Raw genomic sequence first — 22968 nt, forward strand, 5'->3', positions numbered from 1 at the left:
TGGGTATTTAAGTGTCTACGCTTGCCGTTTGCACATCTTTGAAGTGCTGATGGATTAACTCTTGGAATCGGGAGCCTTCCCCCCCACCACCCCCAGGGATGGCGGCACGGCATTCCCGGGAATTCACCGCACCTGCCGGTCCCAGCATCGTCCCCGCATCCCGGTGTGCTCCTCCCCACATCCCGCGTGGGTTTCGCTTTGGGATCTCGCCCTTGACAATCATCAAACCCCTCTCCAGGCTCCATCCCGCTCCAGGAGCTCACAAAACCAGGGGAGCTGGGAGCGAGGAACGTGGAAAACCCCTCTCCATCCCCGCCTTGCTTTAATGCACAGGCTGTTAAATCCTCGAGTCTGCAGGGCTGGCACCTCCCGAATATTTGCAGTGCTTCTGCCTGCCCTGGTGGTGCTGTGACACGGGAGAGCCGGGAATTCCAAGCGGGGAGGGAGCAGGATTAGGTTTCCCCCTCTCGGGGCCGTGCAGTGGCCGGTGGAGAACAAGGGCTCCAGTGTCTGAGGCTCCAAACCATCCCAGCACCTATTTTTCCTTCCCCCTTCCTGCTGCTGCTGGAGTTGGAAAGGAAAACTGAGCCCGGAGAGAGGATTTCTCCACGGGGCTCATGGGCACTGGTGTTTTTCCAGCTGCCAGGGAAAGAAACGGGGCTCCCCTTGGCAGCAAAAACGGTGGGAAAGGGGGAAAAAAACCACTCCTTCCCTACGTGAGGATGGGAGAATCGATATTTTCTGTCACTCTGGAGCTGGTGGGCCTGTGGAAATGCCAGGCGTGCCCTCGGGTGACCCGGGAAGTGTGTAATCAGCCCAACCATCTGTCTGGGAGATTTGGGTGCAGCTCAAGCTGTCGCCAAAAAAACCCACCCAGCTCCCAGCAGGGCTGTGCTGGGGCTGCCGGTGGCGTTGGGAGGCTGAGCCTCCCCTGGAGGGAGCTCCCAAAGGAATCAGCTCCTCCTCGGGGATGGAAAAAAAAAACCCCTCGTGAGGACAAGATGACACCAGGGAGGTGTTTTATTTTCACCTGCCCACGGTGGGCAGGAGGATGCACGAAGGTGTCTTGTGAAGTGGCAATTAATAATTAGTTCAGCTCCCCACCGAAAACCTTTCAGGGGTGATTAGGAGTAATTAGGAGAGGGGGGAAGCTGCTCTCCAAGCAGCACCCCCAATTATTCCCCACCCATGTGCCCTCACAGCTCCTCGTCATCAGGTTTATTTTCTGGGTGTGCAGAACTTTCCTTTGAGCTCTTCTGGCACCTTGAAAGTTCTTGAGTCTTCAGGGACTTTTTTTGCTTCTAGTTTTGGGGTATTAAGGTGGAAATTTGTGGTCTTTCACTGAAGAGGGGGCTGGAAATGAGCTTTTTCTCTCTGTGTCTTTGCTGGAGAGGCAAGAGGTTCAGTCAGTGCCCTGGAGCCTGGAATTGAGGGGCTACAAGGAAAAAAAAAATAAAGAGGGAATCATAAAAAATAAAAGGGAAAGGAAAGGTCTCCTCCGTGCATGCCCAGCAGCACCACCAGACATGGTATAATCCAGATTCTTTCTCCCCTTGGCCTCTCCACCATCTCTGGGTGGACTTTTATAGGTCTGGCTGGGGTTGGGGGGGGAAACTGACTTTCAGCCCAGAATTCCATCTGGGAGAGTGGGGGAGCAGGGAAACGTGAGCGGATGTGAAACGTGGCTGGTCCTCTGCAAAAATGTGTCCTGGTCCCCAATTTACCCCCAACCCGGGGATGGGAGAGCAGCCCCTGCCTGGTCTCCTCCCTGCCTTGGCCAAACTCCGTCCCCGTGGTTTGGGAGCAGGGAGCGCCTTCTCCTGGGGCCCATCCTGGAGGAGCCCCAGGCGAGACAGGGAATGTGCGAATCCCAGAGCGCCAATTAACACCCTCCTGCAGCCGAGGAGGCCGTTTGGAAGGTGTTAAAGGCCGTTGGGAAGGTGTTTAACAGGCACCCCCGTGCCGAGGCTCGAGGCAGGGCAGGAGAAAGAATGAAATAAAATAAATATATGTATATATAAAGTCCTGCTTTGCAGCTCTTTGCAGGCTCAAGGTAGGCGAGGGAGCTCTGAAACGAGCCTTTGTGGAAGGTGAGAAAAGCTCGAGACAGTTTTGCATGTTAAGCTGCAATAGGATTACGGAGCAGAGCAAATTAAATCAATTCCCCAATGACTGGGTGGGGAGGGGGGGGAAGCTCCTGCCGGAGACGGCGGCTCCCACTCGCGGGAAGGCGGCCCCGGGGGGCTGAGACCCGCTCTGAGCATCCCTGGCTGCTGCTCCGGGCTCTGTGGGCAGCCAGGGAGGGCAGGATTTTCCAGGGAATGCCCGCGTCTCCATGGCAATGAGCAGTCCTTCGGGAATTAATGAGTCCGGAGCGGATCCTTGGGGTGGAAAAGAGCTGGGCAGGTGCCCCGCGTGCCAAGCTCCCATCCCGGGCAGGCTGTTCCCGTTGCCCCCGTGGGATCAGGGGGGTGCTCTGGGCAGGAGGATGGAGGGCGCTGTGGGTTTGGGGTGTTTTTTGGTGAGTGGGTTCCGTGGGGGTGCAGGCACAGGGCTCTCCCCACCCCTGGGTACCCGGGGGGAGTTTATAGAGCTCAGTTTTGTCTCGGCTCTTCCCCTCTCTGCCGTCTCAGCCAGGCTTTGGGAAAAATCCTGCTCCCTTCCCACCTCCACCAGCATCACCAGCTCTGGCCAGACCCACAGCTGTGGGATCAAGTGCCGCGTTTTGAGCCGCTGTGGATGCGCAGGAGCCAAACACGGGGTACTTTTAGGGCTTGTGGGGGGACCTGCCATCCCAGGGGAGCCCCGAGGAGCCACCTCAGTGGCTGATGCAATCCCAGGGCCTCGGTTGTGCCTCTCCTTCCCAGGCAGCAGGAGGTGAGGACTCCTGTTTGTGTGTTTGGGTTTCTCTGCCGCGTCTCCCGGAGGTGGAAGGCGGAGTGTGCCGGGAGAGGTGCGAGATAACAACAATTCCCGTCGGGAGATTCAGCGCTTCTCGTGCCAGCCCCGGCTCGGGGGATATTTATTGTGCTGTGGGGTGAGAGCTGGCACTAATCCATGGAAGAACTGGGATGAAAAATGACAGTGGAGACAGGCAAAACCGAGGAGGAGGAGGAGGTTTGAAGAGCTGAGCCTGATCCAGGGCACCTGCACTCGGTGCTTCTTTATATTCCCCGAGGGATATTGAACACTCAGGAGTGTCTGTGTCCATTTTTGGGATGTTCCCACATCCAGCCCCGCTCCGTTCCCCTCCCATCCTCCGTGCTGGCAGCGGGGAGTCGATACAAAGCCAGAATAATTGCTGCTCCTCGCTAAACGTTAATGATTATTTTACTTGCATAAAATAAGCGGCCTATTAAAGCCAAAATGCGCCGGGGTTTTGGGCAGCTGTTAGTTAGTCAGGGGCTTAATTAAGATGAGGAACAACGAACTTTTACACAAAACAACTGGCTGGTGCTCACATCCCACCTCCTGTGAGTGGGATCTCCAGGGGTGGGAGCAGCCACCTCCCATTTCCACCGGGATCCTGTGGTATTGGTGGGACATGGAGGTGTTTTCCCTGGGTGACACCACTTTGCTGCCTGGAGCAGCTTTCCAACGGGTCTATTTTTAGCTCCCGGCCTTGGATGGAAGAGTGGAAATTCAGCAGTGTTTTGTAGTGGGGGAAAAAAAGAATTGTGGAGTCCTTTAAGGATCAGAATCAATGTTTTCATTCCAGCTTCATGCGAGAGTTAATATTATTTCAGCTGTTTACAGTGTCCCTGAGTCACGTGTTGGGATGAGTTATTACGGTTTTCTATGTAAAACACCAGAAAAGGGCTTTCAAGGGGTGATTAATTGAAAATACCTCACGGAAAATATTGAAATAAGCCACATTTTTCCTGTGGTGTGTTCTCAGTATGAACGTGTTTTCCTGGAGAACGAGGCTTTGGGTCCCTGATGGATTGCTGACCCTGGCTGTGTCCTTCCAAGCTTTCCACTGTGGTCAGACCCAGCATCATCCTCGAGGGACACAGCCCAGGGTGCCCTTTGGCATCCCTCCATCCTGGCAGGACCAGCCCCGTGCCTGTCTTGTCCTCTCCCCGTGCCCCTGTGGCCCCCAGGGCTCATGGGCTGCTCTGGGAGCAGCGATTGGGGCTTCCCAGAGCTGGGTTGGAATCCAAACAGATTCGGGGACTTTTTGGCTTTGCTCTGTGGGTTTGGAACCAGGATGGGAAAAGGTTGGGAGGCAGAGACAGGAACCTGTGCTTGGCACTGGGGGGTGGGATGGAACATCAGGCTGCTCCTTGTGCTCTCCTGCACAACCTTGTGCCGTTCTCCAGGTGCTTTCAAGCTGGTTCTATCCCCTTTTCCCCCTTTCCCTCTTTCCCAGCCCAGCTGTTGGGGTGTGGAGCACCCCTGAGTCCCTGCTGCTGCTCTCCACACCCCTCCTTTCCCCTGCCTTGGCCCCATCTTGTGGCCCAGATGTGCCAGAGGCTGCTGGATGGGCACAGATCCACATCATGGGATAAAACCCCTCCACCCCCAGCCTGCCATGCCAGGTCTTCTCCCAGCAGGAGCCTTCTCATCTCCAGCCCCACTTGTGGTGCAGGAAGAGGCCCGTGGGCCCCTCGGGGTGCGATGCTGGACCTGGAGGGAGGAGGTTCGTGGGTTTCTTGGAGTCCCTGTGCTTTCCTGGGGTTCATCCCTCTGGAATTGCTCATCTCTGCTCTCTGGGGATGCTGCCACACGTGCCAAGGGAAAGGACTTGGCCACCTCTCTTTGTCCCCACCAGGCAGGAGCCAAACCTGTGTCGTGGCTGCCTCAGGGACCACCAGATTTTATTTCCTCTCTGATTCCCTCGGGGAAAACCCCTGAGCTTCCATCCACAGGCTTGGGGAACACCCAGAGCCTGGGGCAGATCCTTCCCAGTCTGATGGGACACAGGGGGTGATGCTCCCACCCTCCACAAAGTCCCACAGACGGCACATTCCAAGACTTCACTCGGGATTCTCCCCCTCACCTGAACCGTTCCCTCGGGAGCTGCTCCATGGGTTTGAACATCTCCCTCTCTTCCCCCCACCCTGTATCCCACCCCAGGAGGTTATTTAATTCCAGCCCTCAGGAAGCCAGCTGAGATGGGAGCAGCCCCCAGCCCCGGCTCGGGTGGATGTGCTGGAGGACACCACCCATCCCCGCTCCATCGGGATGCGTCGCCGTGGAGGAGGTGGTTGCCATGGCGACCGTTGCCATGCCGATGGCTACCGGCTGAAGGGGCCTGGGAGCATCCCAGGGAGGTTCCCCAGCCTCTCCCGGTGCTGAAAGATGGATTGATTTCCCTCCCTGCCGGGCTGAAACGCTCTGCGCTCAGTGGCGCTTTTGCCGCGGCAGCACCTTCTGGGTTCCACGTTGGGGGAATTTTAGGGGTCTGCAAAAGCCCTTCCGAGGAGTGGGAACACCCTCAGAAATGTAACACCCTCAAAAATGTAACATCCTCATCCTCCCTGCCTGGAGAAAGGGGAGGGCAGGGAGTTTAGGGGGAACAGGGAGTTTAGGGGGAACAGGACATTTAGGAAGCCCCAAACCAGCCCCCCCCAGGAAAGTAGACACAGAGGGGTCTGGAGGAGTGTCTTTGTATCACCCATGAAGGTGGTGGGAAGATCCCTCCTGTGCCCTGTGTTCTTCAGCATTTCCTCCCAAATTCCCTGGGGTACACGGAGAGCTGCTTGGGGGGAGGGGCTGAGTGAGACCCCTTACCCCAAATTTACATTTTTTTCACCTGCAGAACAATGTCACCCACCTTGATGAAGGGGGGGAAGAGGGAGGGAAGGGGCACCCGCTGTGCTGGGTGGGTGAGATGTGTGTGGACAATGGAGAGGGACTGAAGCCTCTCTAATCCCCCTGCTTGGCTCTGATGCTCCAAGCCAAAGGTTCCGAGCTCTCTCTTGCTTTCCAAGGCTCTTAGTGCAGGATTTGGGGGTGATTTGGGCTGTTGAGGCCCCTTGGCTGTTGTTCCTGGCCGGTCCAGCCAGGCTGGGGAGCAGAGGTGAAGGGGACAGTGAGTGGTGGGTGGACATCATCACCTGCTGATGCTGCTCAGCCCTGCACAGGGCTGAAAAAGGGTCCTTTGGGGTGGAGTGGGGGATGTGTTTTTTTATCCAAGCTCACTGTAGTGGCCGCGTCACTGCTGAGATCCAAATCCTTTGTGTCTGACGTTTATTTTGGGTCATTTAGAGCACTGAAGGAACATCCAGTGAAATGTGACTTTCTGGCCCTGCCCTGTGGAGTCTGCTGTGCATCAAGGCTTGCTTTTACAGCAGCAGATCCGTGACCTTTCCAGGCGCTGGAGGAGCGGGATCAGGGCAGTTGGTTGGGGTCTGGATGGTGCCAGAGCCACATCTGTCCCCCCGTGGCACAGCAGCGGTGGCTCGTGGGGCGCAGGGACATGAGAGGAGCAGTTCCCTGTCTGCAGGACAGTCCTGGTGCAGAGCCAGCACCTCGCAGGGCACATTTAAACAACCTTTTCACCTCCCACGGACTCGGACATCCCCAAAAGTGATGCAAACCCCCCCACACCAGCCCAGCCCGTTGTCATCGCGGTGCCTCCAGCGGCTTTGCCTCGAGCCCTGGTTTAATTTCCCTAATGAAGCCGGGCGGGGGAGGCAGCGCTGAGCTGGTTAGAGAACCCCTGCCAAAAGCCATTAGCTGGGAAGTTGTAATTGCGGGGATGGAGCTGCCGGCCCTTGGCTCAGAGCTGGCTAATAAACGGCCCTCGGCATCCCGGGGCCGGCAGGGCAGGGGGTGGGGATCACTCTGGGCTTTGCTCGCTGCCCCCGAGGATTCTTCACCAGCCTGGCTCAGTTTTGGACACCCGGAGAGGCTGCTCGGAAGGACCCGGAGTGCTGGAGTGTGTCCCTCGTCCCAGACGTGGGAGGAGGCTGAGCCAGATGTGGATGTGGCTTTGTGAGCCCCAGCCCCAGACAGGCATAAAATCCGTAAAATGTCCTGGAAAACCTTCCCTTGGGTCCTGCAACGCTCACCGGGGCAGCGGCTCCATCCCTCCTGCAGGACAATCCCAGACACCATCCCAGAGGACTGGGGGCTGCAGGGGGATGGATCCAGCACACCCGGGGCTCCCTCCGGCTTTGCTCGGACCTGCTGGGTCAGGGATAAAGTCTGGATGAAGTTTCTCTTTTGGGACGGATCCAGGCAGCTGCGGCTTTGCTGCGATGGGGGATGTGCGGGGTGGGCAGGGGAAGCTGTAATGGATGGGGAGGCGGCCCCAGGTCGGGAGGTGGGAGCTGCCGTCCTGAGTGATTTGTGATTTCCCGGCCGGCGAACTCGCCGTTCCCTTCCCCTTCATCGCAGCCAGGCGAGGGGGAGCAGCTCCTCATTGCCGGGGGGAGGGAAAAGGGACCGCGACCGGCTCGGGGAGCCTTAACGATCCATGGGCGGTAAATCCAAATAAACACCGATCGCTCCCAGGATTTATCGCACGAGCCTGACCCGACACCGTCCGGGCTGGGGCAGCCTGGCTGGGGGCAGAGCCACCCCAGCACCTCGGGAGGGAGCGACACGGGAGCTTCTTTGGGATCAACCGTGTCCCAACAGCCCCGTCTGCACCGGGAACAAACCCAGTCTTTGTGAAGCTTGGCTGGGGCTGTGCTTGCTGCATTTGGGGTTCCCCCCCACCCCGTGCCTGCTCCTGGAGGATGAAATCCTGGGATGAAGGATGCTGGGAGGAGCAAAGGGTTGCTCAGCACCCGTAACTGCTCGCCGTGGGTTTGTATCCACCTTCTCCCCAGGACACAGGAGTGGCTGAGGAGCAGCCTCGGGGATTTGGGGACAAGCAAGAGCAGGGAAGCTCTGCCATCCCACAGAAGCTCTGCCATCCCACATTTCCCCTCCCCCGAGCAGCAGGAATGCTGCAGCTCCATGAATATCGCGGCGTGGTGCCTGGTCGCCGGTGTTACATGCACTGAGCTGGCCAGGCAGCAGCCGGGGCTGGCCCTGTGCCACCTCCCCTCCTCGGTGGAAACTTCCAAGCCTCTGGAATCCACATAGGCCAGCCCTGGCTGAGAAGAGCTCTGCCCTCCTGCAGGCTTGGCTGTGAGGGGACGTGGGGGGAGTTGTTGTGGCCCTGGGAGGTGTTTTATTGCTGCGAAGCTGCTCCTGCTGCTGTGGGTGGATCCCTGCGGGGCTGGGGCACAGATCCTGCTCCCTGCCTGTCGGCACGGTGTGGATCTGGGAGCAGGCACAGCCAGAGGGGAAGGCTCCCAGCTCCAAACAGGCTGTGGGTGGGAGCAGAGGATCCGTGGGTGTTATCCTCGTGGGAAGGTTCACTGCTGGATTTGGGGCTGGACAGTTCTCAGAGCCATCTGAACATTGGCCCTCGTGGCATCGCTCCAGGCTCTGCTCCCTGGGAAAGCACATCCAGGACAGGCACTGGATGCATGGATGGATGGAGGGATGGATGGGGGATGGAGGGAAGGGTGGATGGAAAAGGGGATGGATTGATGGATAAATGGGGGATGGATGGATGAATAGGTGGGTGGAAGGATGGATGAAAGGAAGGATGAATGGATAGGTGGATGGATGGAACGATAGATGTGGATGGATGGATGGATGGATGGATGGATGTGGGATGGGTGGATGAGGAGGTGGGTGGGAGCTGCTGTGACATGCTGGTGCTTCCACTCTCATTTCCTGGTCCCAGCATGGGGAGCTGATGGCTGGAACTGCCCCATCTGGTCCCAATTAAAGGGAGGAAGAGGCCTGATGGATCCAGGTGGCTCCCATTACAGAAGGGCTTTGAGGTCACCCAGGGGGAACCCAGCCCTGGGGGAGCTCTCTGGAGGTGAGGGGTGGTCTGGGGGGCTCTTGCACTGAGCTCTCCTCATTTCTGGGTGAACCACAATATTTTTGGTGTAAAAACATCTAAAAGCAAATAAGAGCAACTCCAAATGTTTCTTCTTCCTGCCCCTCAATCCTTGACTTTTTTTTTTTTTCCCTTGCATCTTCCCCACCAGTTCTGGTGGCCTGACTGATATTTATGGGCTCCTTTGGGTGGTGCTCCCCCAGTAACCCTCAAAACTGAGTGAGGTTTGGCCTCTTGGACTCAGGGGCTGTGCAATTCCCACTTCCCTGGGGATTAATTCTGGTGGGTAACAAACTTCCTCAGTATTTGAAACTCCAGGATGGTGCCTCATCTCTGGGGGCAAAGACTGAATTTCCCAGCGCTCTGGAAAGGCTGTGGTGTGTTGGAGACTGCCAGGACACAACCAGGGGGATGCAGAGACAGGAGAGAGCTGGAAGAGATCCAGCCAGGAAAAGCTCAGCAGCACTTCCAGGAGAAGCAGGCACTTAAAAGCCCAACTCCCCGTGACCTTCCCGAGAGATTTATGTCCCCAGGAAAGTTCTCATGCTGTCACCCTGAGTGGGGGCACCTCTGCAGGACCCTCTGGGCAGGGTTTGGCCGGCAGACACCTCCTTGGGCACCGTGAGATCAGCCCACAGCCCCTGGGGTTGTCCTGCCACCTCCCTCCCGTGCTTGTCTGACGAGCTTCAGGAGAAGGGATGTGGGAACAAAACACAGAGTGATGTCCTAAATTTCCATGTTATGAGACCTCCTGACTTTTCAAAACCCCCGTTTTTGTTCCAACCTGGAATGAAAATAAAGACACTCCGAGCTGTTTTTTTTTTTAGGAGGTAAAACGCTCTAAAAGGCGAAAGGGGGACCCTTCAACCCCCTCATTTTAAACTGAAGCGCTAACCTGGCTCGTTACATCTCGAAACATCTGATGCGATCTCGCAGATCAAAGCCTCCTTGTTTGGCTTGTAACGAAGTGTCAAACCGTTTCCTTGCAACACAAACAGGAGACACTTTGATCTGCAAAACAAGATGTTTAAGAGCCCTGCTAGCGAGGGCTCGCCGTGTTTTAGCGGCGCTGCGAAGCAGGCGGGTATTTGAAGTCTGATATTGTTTCACATCCAGAGTTTTTTTCCAAGCTGTGGCAGCTGATGATGGTGCGCTGCTGTCACGCCAGAGCCAGGACGCCTGAAAATCACCGAGAACTAAAACAACAGCCAGCTGGGGGACCAAAGTGCTCGTTTTACTGGCAGTTTCCAAAAGCAGTTCCTGGGGGGTTTTTGCCTCACTTTTCCAAAGGGACTTTTTTTTTTTTTTTCCTATGGGAAATGTCATCGGTGTGGGCTCGCCACAAAATGTCTGCTGGGAGTTGTTTTTTGGGGGGAAACAACGATTCTGGAGTTTGTCTGTGCTCCTGCTCCCTAGGTCTTGCTTTTCCCTGGTGCATTTAACCTGTGCCTTTTCCCACAAGGTGTCACTGGCGCTGGTTTTGGAGGGGCTGGGGCTGTATCTGGGGTGTCACTGGGCTTGATTTGGTGTCACTGGCCCTGCTCTGGTGGGGCTGGAGCTGCTCACTGTCTCTCCCCCTTGACCACAGGCTCAGCGCTGGCGCAATGAGAACTACGAGAGGCCCGTGGACCTGGAGGGCTCTGGGGACGATGATCCCTTTGGGGATGATGAGCTGGATGACGTCTACTCCGGCTCAGGCTCGGGCTGTGAGTACCTGTGGGGCTCCTGGGAAGGGTCCCTGGCTGTGGGGCTGGTGGGACTGGAGAGGTTCTCGCTGTGGGATGTGAGGGAGGGGATTGCCCTTCATCTGGGTTGGGTCCCAGGTTGGACTCGATGATCCCAGAGCTCTGTTCCAACCTGGCTGATCCTGGGATTCTGTGGCTTTGGTCTCTGGCTCTGCTGGGCAGGATCAGCCCTTCAGCAGGAGCTCTATGACAGGAGCACGTGTTGTAGAGCTTTCCCAGACCCCAGAGAGGGGCTCTGACCACCACTGGGGAATTTGGTTTAGCTGAGCCTGGAACCACTCTATGCTGTGTTTTTTGGGGATGAGGCGGCCAGGAACAGGTCAGCCCTGGGAAATTCTGGAGCAGCAGTGGCTTCACTTTTCTCTCTTCTCCCCATTTCAGACTTTGAGCAGGAGCTGGGGCTGGAGACAGCCATGAGCCTCCCCACGGACACGTCCGTGCCGCTGCCCACCACGGCGGCCGCGCTGCCCGTCACCGCCGTGCAGCCCGTGGCCACCCCCTTCGAGCCGTCCCCCACCCAGGGCACCACCCCCGGGCAGACCACGAGCGTCCTCTACATCCCCAGGACCACAGACACCCCAGTGATGCCCAGCTGGAAAGCCACCACCACCACCACCACCACCACCACCAGCACCGCTCCCAGCACCCCCCCGACCACCACGGCGACCACCACGGCGCCCACCACGAGCACCACCGAGGCCACCACCAGCACCACCAGCACCACCGTGGCCACGGCCAAGCCCACCACCATCAGGAGGTTCCTGCCCCCCTTGGCCACCAAGGCAGCCACCACCCGGGCCACCACCCTGGAGACTCCCACCACGGCCGCCCCCGAGACCAGCACCCCCACGGAGGTGGCCACGTCACGCCTCGTCCCCACCGGCACGGCCAGGCCCAGGTCCCTGCCCAGACCCACCAGCTCCAGGACTGCAGAGCTCACAGAAAAAAGCACTGCCTTGCCACCCGCTCTGGCCACGCTGCCGCCCACAGAACCCCTCCAGGTAGGAGGCAGGACCCTTCTCACCTGCTGAGGGGCTCCTGGGCCACGTGTGGAGCCAGGAGAGGGTGATGGGAAGCCTTTGGGGTGGAGTTGTCTTGGGCCAGTCGCTCAGAGGGAGGTCAGGCCAGGTTGGGCTCTTCCAGCTCTGCAGAGAGTGGAACACTCGGGGTCTGGGGGGGGCAATTAAAGGGTGGGGGGTTTAGCATGGGCAGGGCATGATGATGGGGGGCACCCAGGGGTGTGAGACGTGTCCTGGTGACCCCAGTGCTGCCTTGCCTGGGTGCTGCAGAGCAGGAGGGGTGCAGGGCTGGAGGCACCACATCCCACGGGGGCAGAGCATCTTTCCCGGGGGTTTGTTTGGTGGTGTCCGGGGCTCATCGCACCGTTGTTCCCCAACTCGCAGCCTGTCAGTGGGAGGCCCGAACGGCTCCTCCCAAACGCTCCTCAATTACGGCCTGATGGTGCATTTCCTGCCCGTCGGGTGTCCGGAGCCGGGGATTTAATCCACTGATCCGTCTCGCATTCAGAGCCCCTCGGGGGCCCTTTGCAAACGCTTTGACTGAAAGGTGGAGTGATTTGTCTAAACTAGTCGCTCTTTTCTGCGCACAAACACGAGCGGGGAGCGCTCTGGGCTCTCGCTGACCTTCAATTAATCTCTGTCACACAAACCGGCTGCTTGTGGGAAGCACTGAGCCGTGTGCTGGCCCCGGGGGGGGACAGGACATGGAGAGGGCTCTCACTCCCCCACCCCCTGCTCTGCTCATCCCGATCTGTGCCGAGGCAGCCGTGAGAGGGGCCGTGCTTTCCCCACCGAGGAGGGATCCCGGGGAGGTTTGGCTCGGGGATGCTCAGTGTGGTCCAGCTCAGCAGGGACAAGGGGGAAGGTCAGCAGGGATCTGGCCCTGGGGATGTGCAGGAGGCAGTCAGTGAATGGGGATGGAGGAGTTGGAGTGGCTCATCTGCCCAACCCATGTTTGCTCTCTGGGTTCCCCTCCTGGCCAGGGGGCTTGGCTGGGGACTGCAGGGATCTGGGCTGGCTCCATGTCCTGGGTGAGAAAGATCTTCCTGTGCCCTGTGCACAGGGCTGCAGCCACCAGAGCGGGTGGAAGGGAGAAAAGGGGGAGGGAAGGAACCCCCTGGTGCTCAGGCAGTGGCACCTGACCCTTCTGTTGCTGTGGAAGGAACTCTTGGGCCGTTTGTGTGTGGGAAGGAGGCACCCGTGAGCTGTGTCATCATCCATGGGGCTGGGGACAGAGAGCCCAAAGGAGGGCTGTGAGGCCTCTTTAGGGGAGGCTGCAGGCAACAGGTGAGAGTTTGTGCATCTTGAATGTGCTTGGGATGAGGACAGCCCTTGGTGAGCCCCGAGAAGTGAGGCTGTGTTGCTGCTGCAGTGGAGTTGTCCAACTCAGCGGCACAGGGAGGGGACACCCCAGTGTTATCCCTGCTGAGAGGGCCACCCTGTCCTCGCTAGCGGGATGTCCTTCCTCTGGACACAGCGGAGCTGCTGGAGGCAGGAGCCACCCTTTGGTCCTTGTCCCCTGCTCCACCTTGTCCTCTCTCCCAGATGGAGCCAGGGGAGGTGACGACAGCCCTGGACAACGAGCTGGAGGTCCCGGTGAGCAGCGGCCCCAGCGGGGACTTTGAGATCCGGGAGGAGGAGGACACGACCCGTCCTGACCTGGGGAACGAGGTGCTGGCCGTGGTGACCCCCCCGGCGGGCCCCGGGCCCGGCAGGAACGCGGACACGGGGCTGATCGACAACACGATAGACTCGGGCAACTCTGCCGCTCAGCTGCCCCAGAAAAACATCCTGGAGAGGAAAGAGGTGTTGATAGGTGAGCCCAGGGGGCCTGGGCTGGGGGGCCTGGGGGGCAGAGCTGGGCTGGCCGTGCCCCAGGAGAGGGGTTGGTCTTTGGCAGGGTATTGGGGTAGGGTTGAGCCTGGGATGACCCACCACTCACCTGCCAAAGTGGTCATCCCAGGGCACCTCATTCTTTGCTGGGAGAGTCTGGAGCATCCCAGGGCTCCTCGTTCTTTTCCAGGAGAGTTTAGAGCGTCCCAGGGCTCCCTATTCTTTGCCTTGAGAGTTTGGAGTATCCCAGGACTCCTCATTATTTTGCTGGGACAGCACAGAGCTGTGCACAACTTGCTCCTTCCTGATGAGCTGGGCTTCCAGGAAAAATTCAGGATGTCAGTGGAAAGATGTGCTGCTGAGTAACCCCCCTGATTAAAACACCCTGATGTGCTGCTGAGTAAAAACCTCTGATTGATTGAGGGGAGGAGGGAGATGCCCCTGGGAAGTCCACTTGTCCCAGCCAGAGGGGCATCACAGATGGGGCAGAGGTGTCAGTATCCCACCAGCAGCTGAGGGGAGCTGGAGAGGATGGCAAAGAGGGGCAGCCAAAGCTCTGGGGGTCAGAGATGATGGCACAGCCAAGGCAGCCAAAGCTCTGGGAGTCTTCAGCTGAGAGTAGAACCCAAATGAGCAGCCCTTGGGGGCCTGTTGTAGACCCTCCTCACACGAGGTTACAGCCTGTGCAGGGGCTGCCAGGTGCTGGTGCATCACCCACCGAGGTGCAGCTGAGAGCAGAAGCCTTGGGGTGCCACCACCCCTCGGCATCGCTCCCTGGGGAGCTGTCGAACCTTTAGCCCCCCCCTCCCCACCTTCCCTTCCAGCTTTCAGGAGAAAAGCAGCCCAAACCCAAGCTGCAGTCCCACATGACCCCTCCCCAGGTGGTCTGTGCTGGGGCTGAGGGCGGCACTGACGGCCGTGCCCCTCGCTGTGTTGCAGCCGTGATCGTGGGCGGCGTGGTGGGCGCTCTCTTCGCCGCCTTCCTGGTCATGCTGCTCATCTACCGGATGAAGAAGAAGGACGAGGGCAGTTACACCCTGGAGGAGCCCAAACAAGCCAACGTGACCTACCAGAAGCCCGACAAGCAGGAGGAGTTCTACGCGTAGAAGGAGAGCCGGCGTGCCTCGCCCTCCCTCCCTCCCCTCCCTAAACTCATCCTCCTCCTCTACTTCATCCAGTCTCTCCTCTTTCCCTCTCTCTTTCCCTCTCTTTTTTTTTTTGTTTTTTTTTTTGGATCAGACTGTGAATTTGAGAAAGCAAAACCCGCAACAGCTGAAGGAGAACACCTATCCATCGGGTGCCCGGAGCATCGGCGAGCCAGGAGCGAGCACCTCCTGCCTTCCTGCTGCTGGGATGGACAGGGCAGGGAGCCAGTGCCAAGGCAGCCGTGCCCAGGAGCGCCCTGCAGAGCGCAGGGCAGGGTGGTCAGGCTGCCCACAGCCACTGGAGGTCAACTGGACTTATCCCAACACAACAGACTCTGGGATCCGGACACCTTCTCCCAGCCCTGGGGAGCAGAGGGGGTTGGTTTGGATTTATCTTCCTTGCTTTTATTTTTGTTTTGGTTTGGTTTTTTCCCATTCATAAAGGAGGGAGGTTTTCTTTCCCTCTGTCTTGTTTTTATTTTTTTTGTTGTTTGCTTTTGGAACGGGGTTGGTCGCTTCGCAGGAATTCCCTCGCTCCCTTGCTTCTCTTGGAAGAGAGGACTCGACTCCCAGACAACGCTTGGAATGCTTGGGAAAAAAAAGCACAAGGGGCTGGAATACCTGGGCTGCCCCAGGGCTTGCTCTTGGCAAAATAAGAAATGAATACAAACGTGGCCAGTGGGCTGGGAATGATCTCTTTGGATCAGCTTTTCGGAGAGTTTGTGGAGCAGCAAGAAGCTGCACTGGGGGCATCTCCTGCCACCACCTCACTGAACATCCAGAGACCTTCGACCTCCTGAACCTGCTGAGGGCTTTGGTGGAGAAGGGACTTTGCTTAGGCTGGGCTTTCACTGTGACCAATAAAACTCGGCTTGCAGGAGCGCTGGTTGTGGAGCAGAGCTTGGTGGGGAGCTGGAAAGGGGTGGAGTGATGGAGATGGAGAAGCTCAATCCTCTCCCAGGTTCCTCCAGAGCGGACAACAAAAGGCGAGAGGCGCAGCACGAGGAAGGAGATGCCAAGGAGAGGTGACAGCTCTGTCCCCTCAGGGGGCAGGGAGGGATCCCTGATGGCACCCAGAAGGTGAGGAAGATGAGGCAGAGAGGTTGGCTTGCTGCATATCCTTGGAAAGACCCAGGACTGATGGTTTGTGTTCCTTAAATTCCCAGCAGAACCCAGGGGGCACCAGGAGCCTGATGGAATCTGATGGAATCTGATCCCCCCCGGCCCTGGAATCCAGCAGCAACCAGGTGTTGGTTTCCCCTCTGAGGCTGCAGAGCAGCAGGGCCTGATCCAGACCCAACTGTGCCTTCCAGAAAGGCTGGATTTTTGGGAGCAAGCTCTGCACGGAGGAGTCAGTCAGATACTGCAATGAGCTGGCTTTTAATTAGCTGAAGCACCGCTTGGGATGCAGTCGAGGAGCTTTGTTTTCACGATGGTTGTGAGCTCGATGGTGCCCCGTGGAGACCTTGGAATTGCTCTTAGAGCAGTTTAAAGGGGAAAAGGGGGCAAAAAAAATCAGTTTTTTTGACTCTTTTGCGTGTTGTGAATTAACCTGCATGGGGCCTGGGACACTTTGTCCCCTGAGGGTGTTAGTGGATATGGGGTTTTTTATGGCCCTGGTGGAGACAGCAGAGCTTCTTTAGGGAAGGGATTTGAGAGACCAAATACATATTTTAAATATATATATATACATACACACACAGTCCCATACATACACAGTTATATGTATATGAAATCCCTGTAAAATTTTCATTGCACTGCATGGGATGGTTGGATGGGATCTGTGGGTGGGAAAATGGGAGGTTTGGGCTGCACACCCCTTGGGGTGTGACCCCAAATGACAGCCTGGCTTTACTTCAGGGCAGGGACCAGCCCTTGAAATGCCCAATTTAGAGCTGCCAGCCTCAAAATCGTCACGGGTTTAGGTCCTTGGGAGTGTGGAAATGATCCCGTTGGATGCCCTGGATGGTGGTGCTGGAAGGCAGGCGGTGCTGAGTGTGTGTGTGACCATTCCTTGGGTCCATCCTTGGGCGTTCCTTGGGCTGTGGAGGATGAGGAGGGAAGGAGGGACCACACAGCTGAAGAGGCTGGTGCCAACCTGGGGTCAAAAGCCACTTTTTCCTGCTCAAAGGGGAGTTTCAACTCATTAATTTGATGGTTTGGGGGGATTTTTCGTCCTTTTGGGTCCACCCAAGGGGTCCCAGCAGCGGGGAGTGGTAGAAATCAAGCCCCCTCATGATTTAATGAGCTGGGCATGGCATCAAGGCCACCCAAACCCACCATCTTTTAGAAAAAAACATGGATTTAATCCTTTGAGCTTGCATTAAAAAAAAAAAAAAAAACACAACTCCCAGCTTAATCTTTTTAATGCTGCTTTTCTTAGCTGCTTCCCTTAATCTTCTTCATTCCATTTTTTTTTTCCCTCCTATTTAATAGTCTGAAGTTCCATAATACCATTTTTTTATTCGCTCAAGCTTAACCTCGGCTCTCTCGGCTGGTGTTAAAGTTGTAATCCCGGCACTTAAATCCGTCACAGTTCGCAAAGTGAGGGAGGGTGGAAGTGGGAGGGGGGGAGAGGAGCCAGGGCAGGACCTTTTCTTTGCAGTAATTAAAAGCAGGAGATGAGCACATGCAAAAAAAAAAAAAAAGAGGTGAAGGCAATTAAAGTGATAATCAGAAGCGATCGAGGTCTTAATTCCTTGTTCTTCTCCTGCTTCCACACCTTGGCTGTGTTGCTGTGTGCCCAGAGAGGGATGTGAGCTCTGAGAGCATCTTCTGGGCTCAGAGCCCACCTTTGTGGTGATAAATTACGAGTTGTGAGTTATGTCCCAGCCCTTCCTGTCGCCTCAGCTCCTCGGGGGCACCGGATTAGTTGGCAGAGTCGATGCTTGGCAGGGAAAAAAAAAAAAGCCTTGTCTTGCTGGAGGTGCTTGATCCTGAGCCTGGGGATGGTGGGACAGAGCTGAGCACGGGCTGTGTGTGTTTGGGAAAGGTCATCTTCCAGAAAAAACCTGGGATGGGGAAAACCCCAGTGGAAGCTGCTTGCATGGTGCTGCCAGGGGGTGTAGGGGGGTTCGTTTTCTGAGTTGGAAGGGACCCCATGGAAAATTAACCCCAATCTCAGCTTGAGCACCTCCCACATCCCCACCTCCCAACACCTGCCAGGTCCAGCTGGCATCATCCCTCTGTGCACAGACCCATCCTGGGCACATCCCTGCTGGTGATCCCAGCTGTGCTTGTCCTTCCAGCTGTGCTCCCTGGGGACGTGTGTGGGAGCACAGTAAGGATTTTCCACTGGCTTTTCCATCTCTTTTCTGTGTGTGTGTGTGTGTGTGTGTGTGTGATGTGCAGGAGCTGAAGGAGGGACTCCTTGCCTTTCCAGCTGGATGATTTTAGGAGGTCTGGAATCGTCACAGAGGTGGTGGGGGCTCCCCTGCCAGCTGTGCTGCCCTTCAGGCACTCTCTGATGTGCAGCAGGAGAATGATAAATATCCAACCACTCCCAGGCCACATAAATAAGGAGGAGGCAGGAGGAGCCAGATCAAAGGGAAGGGAAGGCCAGAAAACACGTGTGAGAGCCCAAAGGAGGGCTGGAAGGGGGAGGATGGGAAGGGCAGGGGATGGAGGGGCCCCAGTGAGCAGCAGGACCAAGCCCTGGATGGGATTTGCAGGGCTGGGACTGAAGCGTGTCCTTCCTCCCAAAATCTCTTTGATTTTGAACCTTTTCAAAAACGAGCAGCAGGACAAAAACAAGCTTAGGGGATCCTGCTGCAGGGAAGGTGGTGGCTCTGGGCTGGGTGGCTGCCCTGGTGTGCTGGTTTGCCTCAAAACACCCCATTCTCTCCTTATTTTGGCCAACAATCCCTGCTTGGGAGCTCCTCTGCTACACACACAAGCCTTGTCTCTGGCTCCCCAGACCCCTCCTCTCCAACCCCTGCCACGAGTCACCAGCTTTAAGGAGAACAAAACCATCTTAAAAAACAAAGACTGGATTTTTTAAATTCACTTTTCCCTCCCTTTTTTTTGGAGGGTGGGGGGGGTGTGCTCGAAGCTTTTCCGCGAGGCTCTAAAGCGACACCCGAGTTTGCAGCACTGGAAGGTCGATTTGGGATAGCTCCCAAAGGTTTCTTGGGATATCTCCCTGGGATCCTTGGCAGCTTCTGGGGGGCCTTTTGGGAGCGGGGGAGGGGGTGTGTGGTGCGTGTCTGTATGTATATATATGTGTATGTAATTAATAGATATGTATATATGTATATACGTGTGCGTGCAAGGCACGGGCACATGAGCAGGTTCAGGGTCAACTCTGCACCTGAGGAGGAGGAGGAGGAGGAAAAGGGAGAGGAGAAGGAGGAGAAGGAGGAGGAGGAGGAAAAGGGAGAGGAGGAGGAGGAGAAGGAAAAGGAGGAGGAGGAGGAGGAGTGGTGTTCAGAGCAGCTCTGCAGCCCTCGTGCCCCATCCCATGGGATGCAGGATTCCCTGGGAATTCCTTGCTGCTCCTTCCTCCCCCGTCACAGCAACCAGCCTGATCCTGGTCACCTCCACTCTGGGCCTGGGCGTTCCAGGGTGGGGGATAAGGAGCCTTTGGACTGCTGGAGCTGGAGGAGATGCCGGGATGCTCCGGTGTGTCCCACAACCCTCGTGCCTGCAGCTCCATGGCCATTCCACACCCCGGCTCTGGAGGAGTCTCAGTCTGGAGTGTACAAACTTTGGTTGGTTTTCGTTTTGAGGTTTATTTTTTTTTTGTTTGTTGTTGTTTTCCCCCCCAGTTATGTTGATTTTTTCGGGGGTGGTGTAAAAAACCCACCCACGTGATGCCCCAGTTATTTTTTTCCACCCCAACATTCCCAACGGTTCATCTGCAGCATCTCCAAAGACCTCAAGGGTAACCAGTGACTTTTCTGGGTTTAAGTTACCCCTGTTGTGGGTCCCCCCCTGGTCGAAGTCACCCCAGCACAGCTGACAATCAAACCAGACAAGAACTGCTGACTTGAGAAAAAAACAAACAAACAAACAAACAAAAAAATCCAGTGCAGTTTGATGGAACTACTTTTTAAAAATCACCTGCTTCTCCCTCACTAAACCCACAACATCTCCAGGATGAACCACCACCCATCGATTCCTCTGTAAATAAAACATGAAATGTTCTTGTATAAATTAAAAAGATTAAAAAAAAAAAAAAAAAGGACAAAAAAAAAATCCATTGATATTACATCCCCCCCCAAAAAAGGAAAAAAATTATATCCCTTTCCAGAAGATTTCAGGGATTCAAAGGAAAGCCCAACATGTGACCCCACTTCACTCTTTCTTTGGAGCTGATTTACAATCCCAACAGGAGAACAAAAAAAAACCAATCTTGAACACTCCAAGTGTTGTACCTTTCAAGGAATATGGGAGGGGGGAAAAAAAATGCATGTAAATATTTTTAATAGGAAACATATCTTAAACAGAACTTTTTTTTGTATGTACATAACTCTTCTAGAGTTTAGTACCTAAATCGCTTCATAGTGTCTGTTTAAAAAATTAAAAACAAAATAAAATGTTTGTTAATTGTTTTTTGTTCTTACTCAATGGCCAAAACTTTAAAAATAATGGAAAAAAAAAAGACTATAAAAAAAATAATCTTTGCCAATGGATCTAGCACTGTAATGGTACTGTCTATTTTTTTTAATTATTTCTGTGCTGTGCCCATTTATAAAAGGAGGAAAAAACAAAAATAAAGTCATTTAAACATTGTCTGTCCCAGGGCTTTTTTTTTTTTTCTGCCTATTATCCTGGAGGTTCTGTGGAGTTTTTACAGGGAGAAGGTCTCCCTTTTCCACAGGTCTTGGTACCATCAGGAGAGGGATGGTGGGGAAGGGAGAGGGGGAGAGGGATGGTGGTCTTTGGTGTTAATTTTGGTGAATTAATGATCTCCATGGCAGCTGCAGGGGAGTCCTGGGCAGGGGTTGGACTGGAAATTCTGCCCCCTCAGGTGAAACCCCCCCTGCAGAGCTGCCCCAGCCCTGGGAACAGCAGCACAAGGACCTGGAGCTGCTGCAGAGAGTCCAGAGGAGAACCTGGAGATGCTCCAGGGCTGGAGCCCCTCTGGTCTGGAGCCAGGCTGGGAGAGCTGGGGGGGTTCCCCTGGAGAAGAGAAGGCTCCAGGGACACCTGAGAGCCCCTTGCAGGGCCTAAAGGGGCTCCAGGAGAGCTGGAGAGGGACTGGGGACAAGGGATGGAGGGACAGGACACAGGGAATGGCTTCCCACTGCCAGAGGGCAGGGAGAGATGGGATATTGGGAAGGAATTCCTGGGCCCTGGCACAGGTTGGGCAGAGAAGCTGTGGCTGCCCCTGGATCCCTGGGAGTGTCCAAGGCCAGGTTGGAGCAACCTGGGATGGTGGGAGGTGTCCCTGCCCATGGCAGAGGGTTGGGAATAGATGAGTTTTAAAATCCCTTCCAGCCCAAAAACCATTCTGTGAGTTGATGATTTTGGCTGAGCCACTGTGTCCCCACCTCCCACCAGTGTCACCAGCAGGCTGGAGAAGCTGTTCCAGCTGTGAGAAGCAGGAAGGGGAAGCAGCCTGGACTCTTGGCCCTGCTCCTGCTCTCACAGCTCCTCTCCAAAGTGATTCCTGGAAGCGAACGTGGTGAGAGATTTGGCAGGGATGCTGTTGGCCTCTGGCAGGAGACACTGGATGTATTTAACCAGCCAGACCTCCATGGATGCCTCCCTGCAGCAGCAGACACAGATTTATGGCCTCACCCTGTTTCCAGAGTCAGCCCCAGCCCAGGGCCAGTGCTGTGCCCCAGGAGGCTCCCAGCAGTATCCCCATGAACTGGAAGTGCTCCATGTGCCACCAAACCTGCCCCCAGCCCCAGTGGTGTTGCTCTCCTGTCAGGAATGCCAGGGCACAATTCCCTTTGCCTGGGTTTGGGGAGTGTGTTTTGAAGCCCTGCTGGTTTTTATGGCCAGCCTGGACCTGCTTTGGTGCTTCATCCACAAACTGCTGCTCTGGAAAACCCAAACCTCAGCCTTTAGCAAGGTTGGGGACTGATCCAGTGGGCAAACCCCATCCTTCCCTCACAGCATTTAGAGCCCCAAATCACTCCCTTTTTACCCCAACCATCAGAGCTGGGTAGATCCCAATTTCCCCCCCAAGCCCTCTGTCCCCCAGCCCCGCTCCCCACAGCAGCTCTCACTGCCCACAGAGGTGCCTCAGCTTTTCCAGGGCCACCCATCCAGGTTTTCCAGGCCTGTCCCAATAATGACTCCACTGTGCTGGTGGTCAAACAACCCCCACACTTGGCAGCTGCTGCAGGCCCTGCAGAGCAGTGAGTAACTGCCTGCCTGAGGTGTTGGTATTCAGGCTGGAGGCTTCAAACAGCCTCGAATTATATCCCCATCCCCATTTCTTGCCTATTTTTCCCCCCCATGGCCCTTACAGGAATTTTCCCTTCCCACAGCAGCGTTGCAGAGCCCCAGGGTTTGGTAGGACACCCCCAAAATGGTCCATTTTCACTCAGCAAAAGGGGGGTCCCTGTGAGTCACCCTTTATAAATCGCTGTGACGCCAGCAAAGGGTCTGAAAATAACGCTGTGATTGAGATTTCACCTTGCAAAGGAAGGGGCCAGAGGCACTAAACCCCCTCCTGGGCTCACAGGGCTGTTTAGACAGAAAATGCCCAATTTGGGGTCCAAACTCCAGCTTAAGCCTAAATTTGGGGAGGGGAGATCCAGGTTTACGTGCAGTGTAAATTGGGATGTGGAGGAATAACCCTAAAGCAGTAACAATGATAAGTTTACACTGGATATTGGGGATATTTCTCTTCATGGAAAGGGTGCTCAGGCATTGGCACAGGGATCACCAGCCCTGCAGGGATTTAAAAGCTGTGTGGATGTGGGTTAGTGGTGGCCTTGGCAAGTGTTGGGGGATGGTTGGACTTGTTGGGTCTTGGAGGTCTTTTCCCAATCTTGGTGATTCTACAAACACTGAAACACAACATTTCCTTGTAGTCCAAGTCAGGAGGTTCCTGAAAACCACCAAAATTACTTGTATTGGTACCAAAGGGCTTCAGATGGAGCAGGAAAATCCTCTGCTCAGCCTCCAGAGGAAAGGATCAAGCAGGGGGAAGCCAAAGGGTTTTGAGGCACGTGGGTGCTGAGGAATCGAGGGATCGAGGTTCATCTATCCCAGAAAAAGGATGGAGGGATTTCTCCCAGCCCCCCATCTCTGCCCCTGTGCCCAGGGGATGCACAAGGTCATGCTGGTGCCAAGGTCCTCAGGTGGAAGGTTTGAGCCCTGAGGTCTCCCCAGGCCTTCAGAGAAGCACAGAAAGAGGGGAGGAGCCAAAGCAGGAGCTCGGGAATCCTCCAAGGGTGGATGTTTTC

The 22968-nt window shown here is 55.8% G+C and overlaps 1 protein-coding gene across 1 annotated transcript in view; it reads left to right on the top strand.

Moving 5' to 3' along the window:
- SDC3 (syndecan 3) overlaps nucleotides 1-20334 on the top strand; it is a gene marked incomplete at its 5' end in the record, with an annotated part of 44793 nt that extends 24459 nt beyond the window's left edge. Inside the window, 4 exons of the mRNA XM_050326091.1 lie at nucleotides 10446-10563; nucleotides 10984-11603; nucleotides 13167-13437; nucleotides 14394-20334. Of these exons, the coding sequence (XP_050182048.1) occupies nucleotides 10446-10563; nucleotides 10984-11603; nucleotides 13167-13437; nucleotides 14394-14560 (1176 nt within the window). The remainder of the gene's footprint in view (nucleotides 1-10445; nucleotides 10564-10983; nucleotides 11604-13166; nucleotides 13438-14393) is intronic.
- Between the last annotated feature and the right edge of the window lie 2634 nt (nucleotides 20335-22968).

Source organism: Myiozetetes cayanensis, unplaced genomic scaffold (assembly GCF_022539395.1).
Source record: "Myiozetetes cayanensis isolate MyiCay16 unplaced genomic scaffold, myiCay2020 scf31, whole genome shotgun sequence".
NCBI lineage: Eukaryota > Metazoa > Chordata > Aves > Passeriformes > Tyrannidae > Myiozetetes > Myiozetetes cayanensis.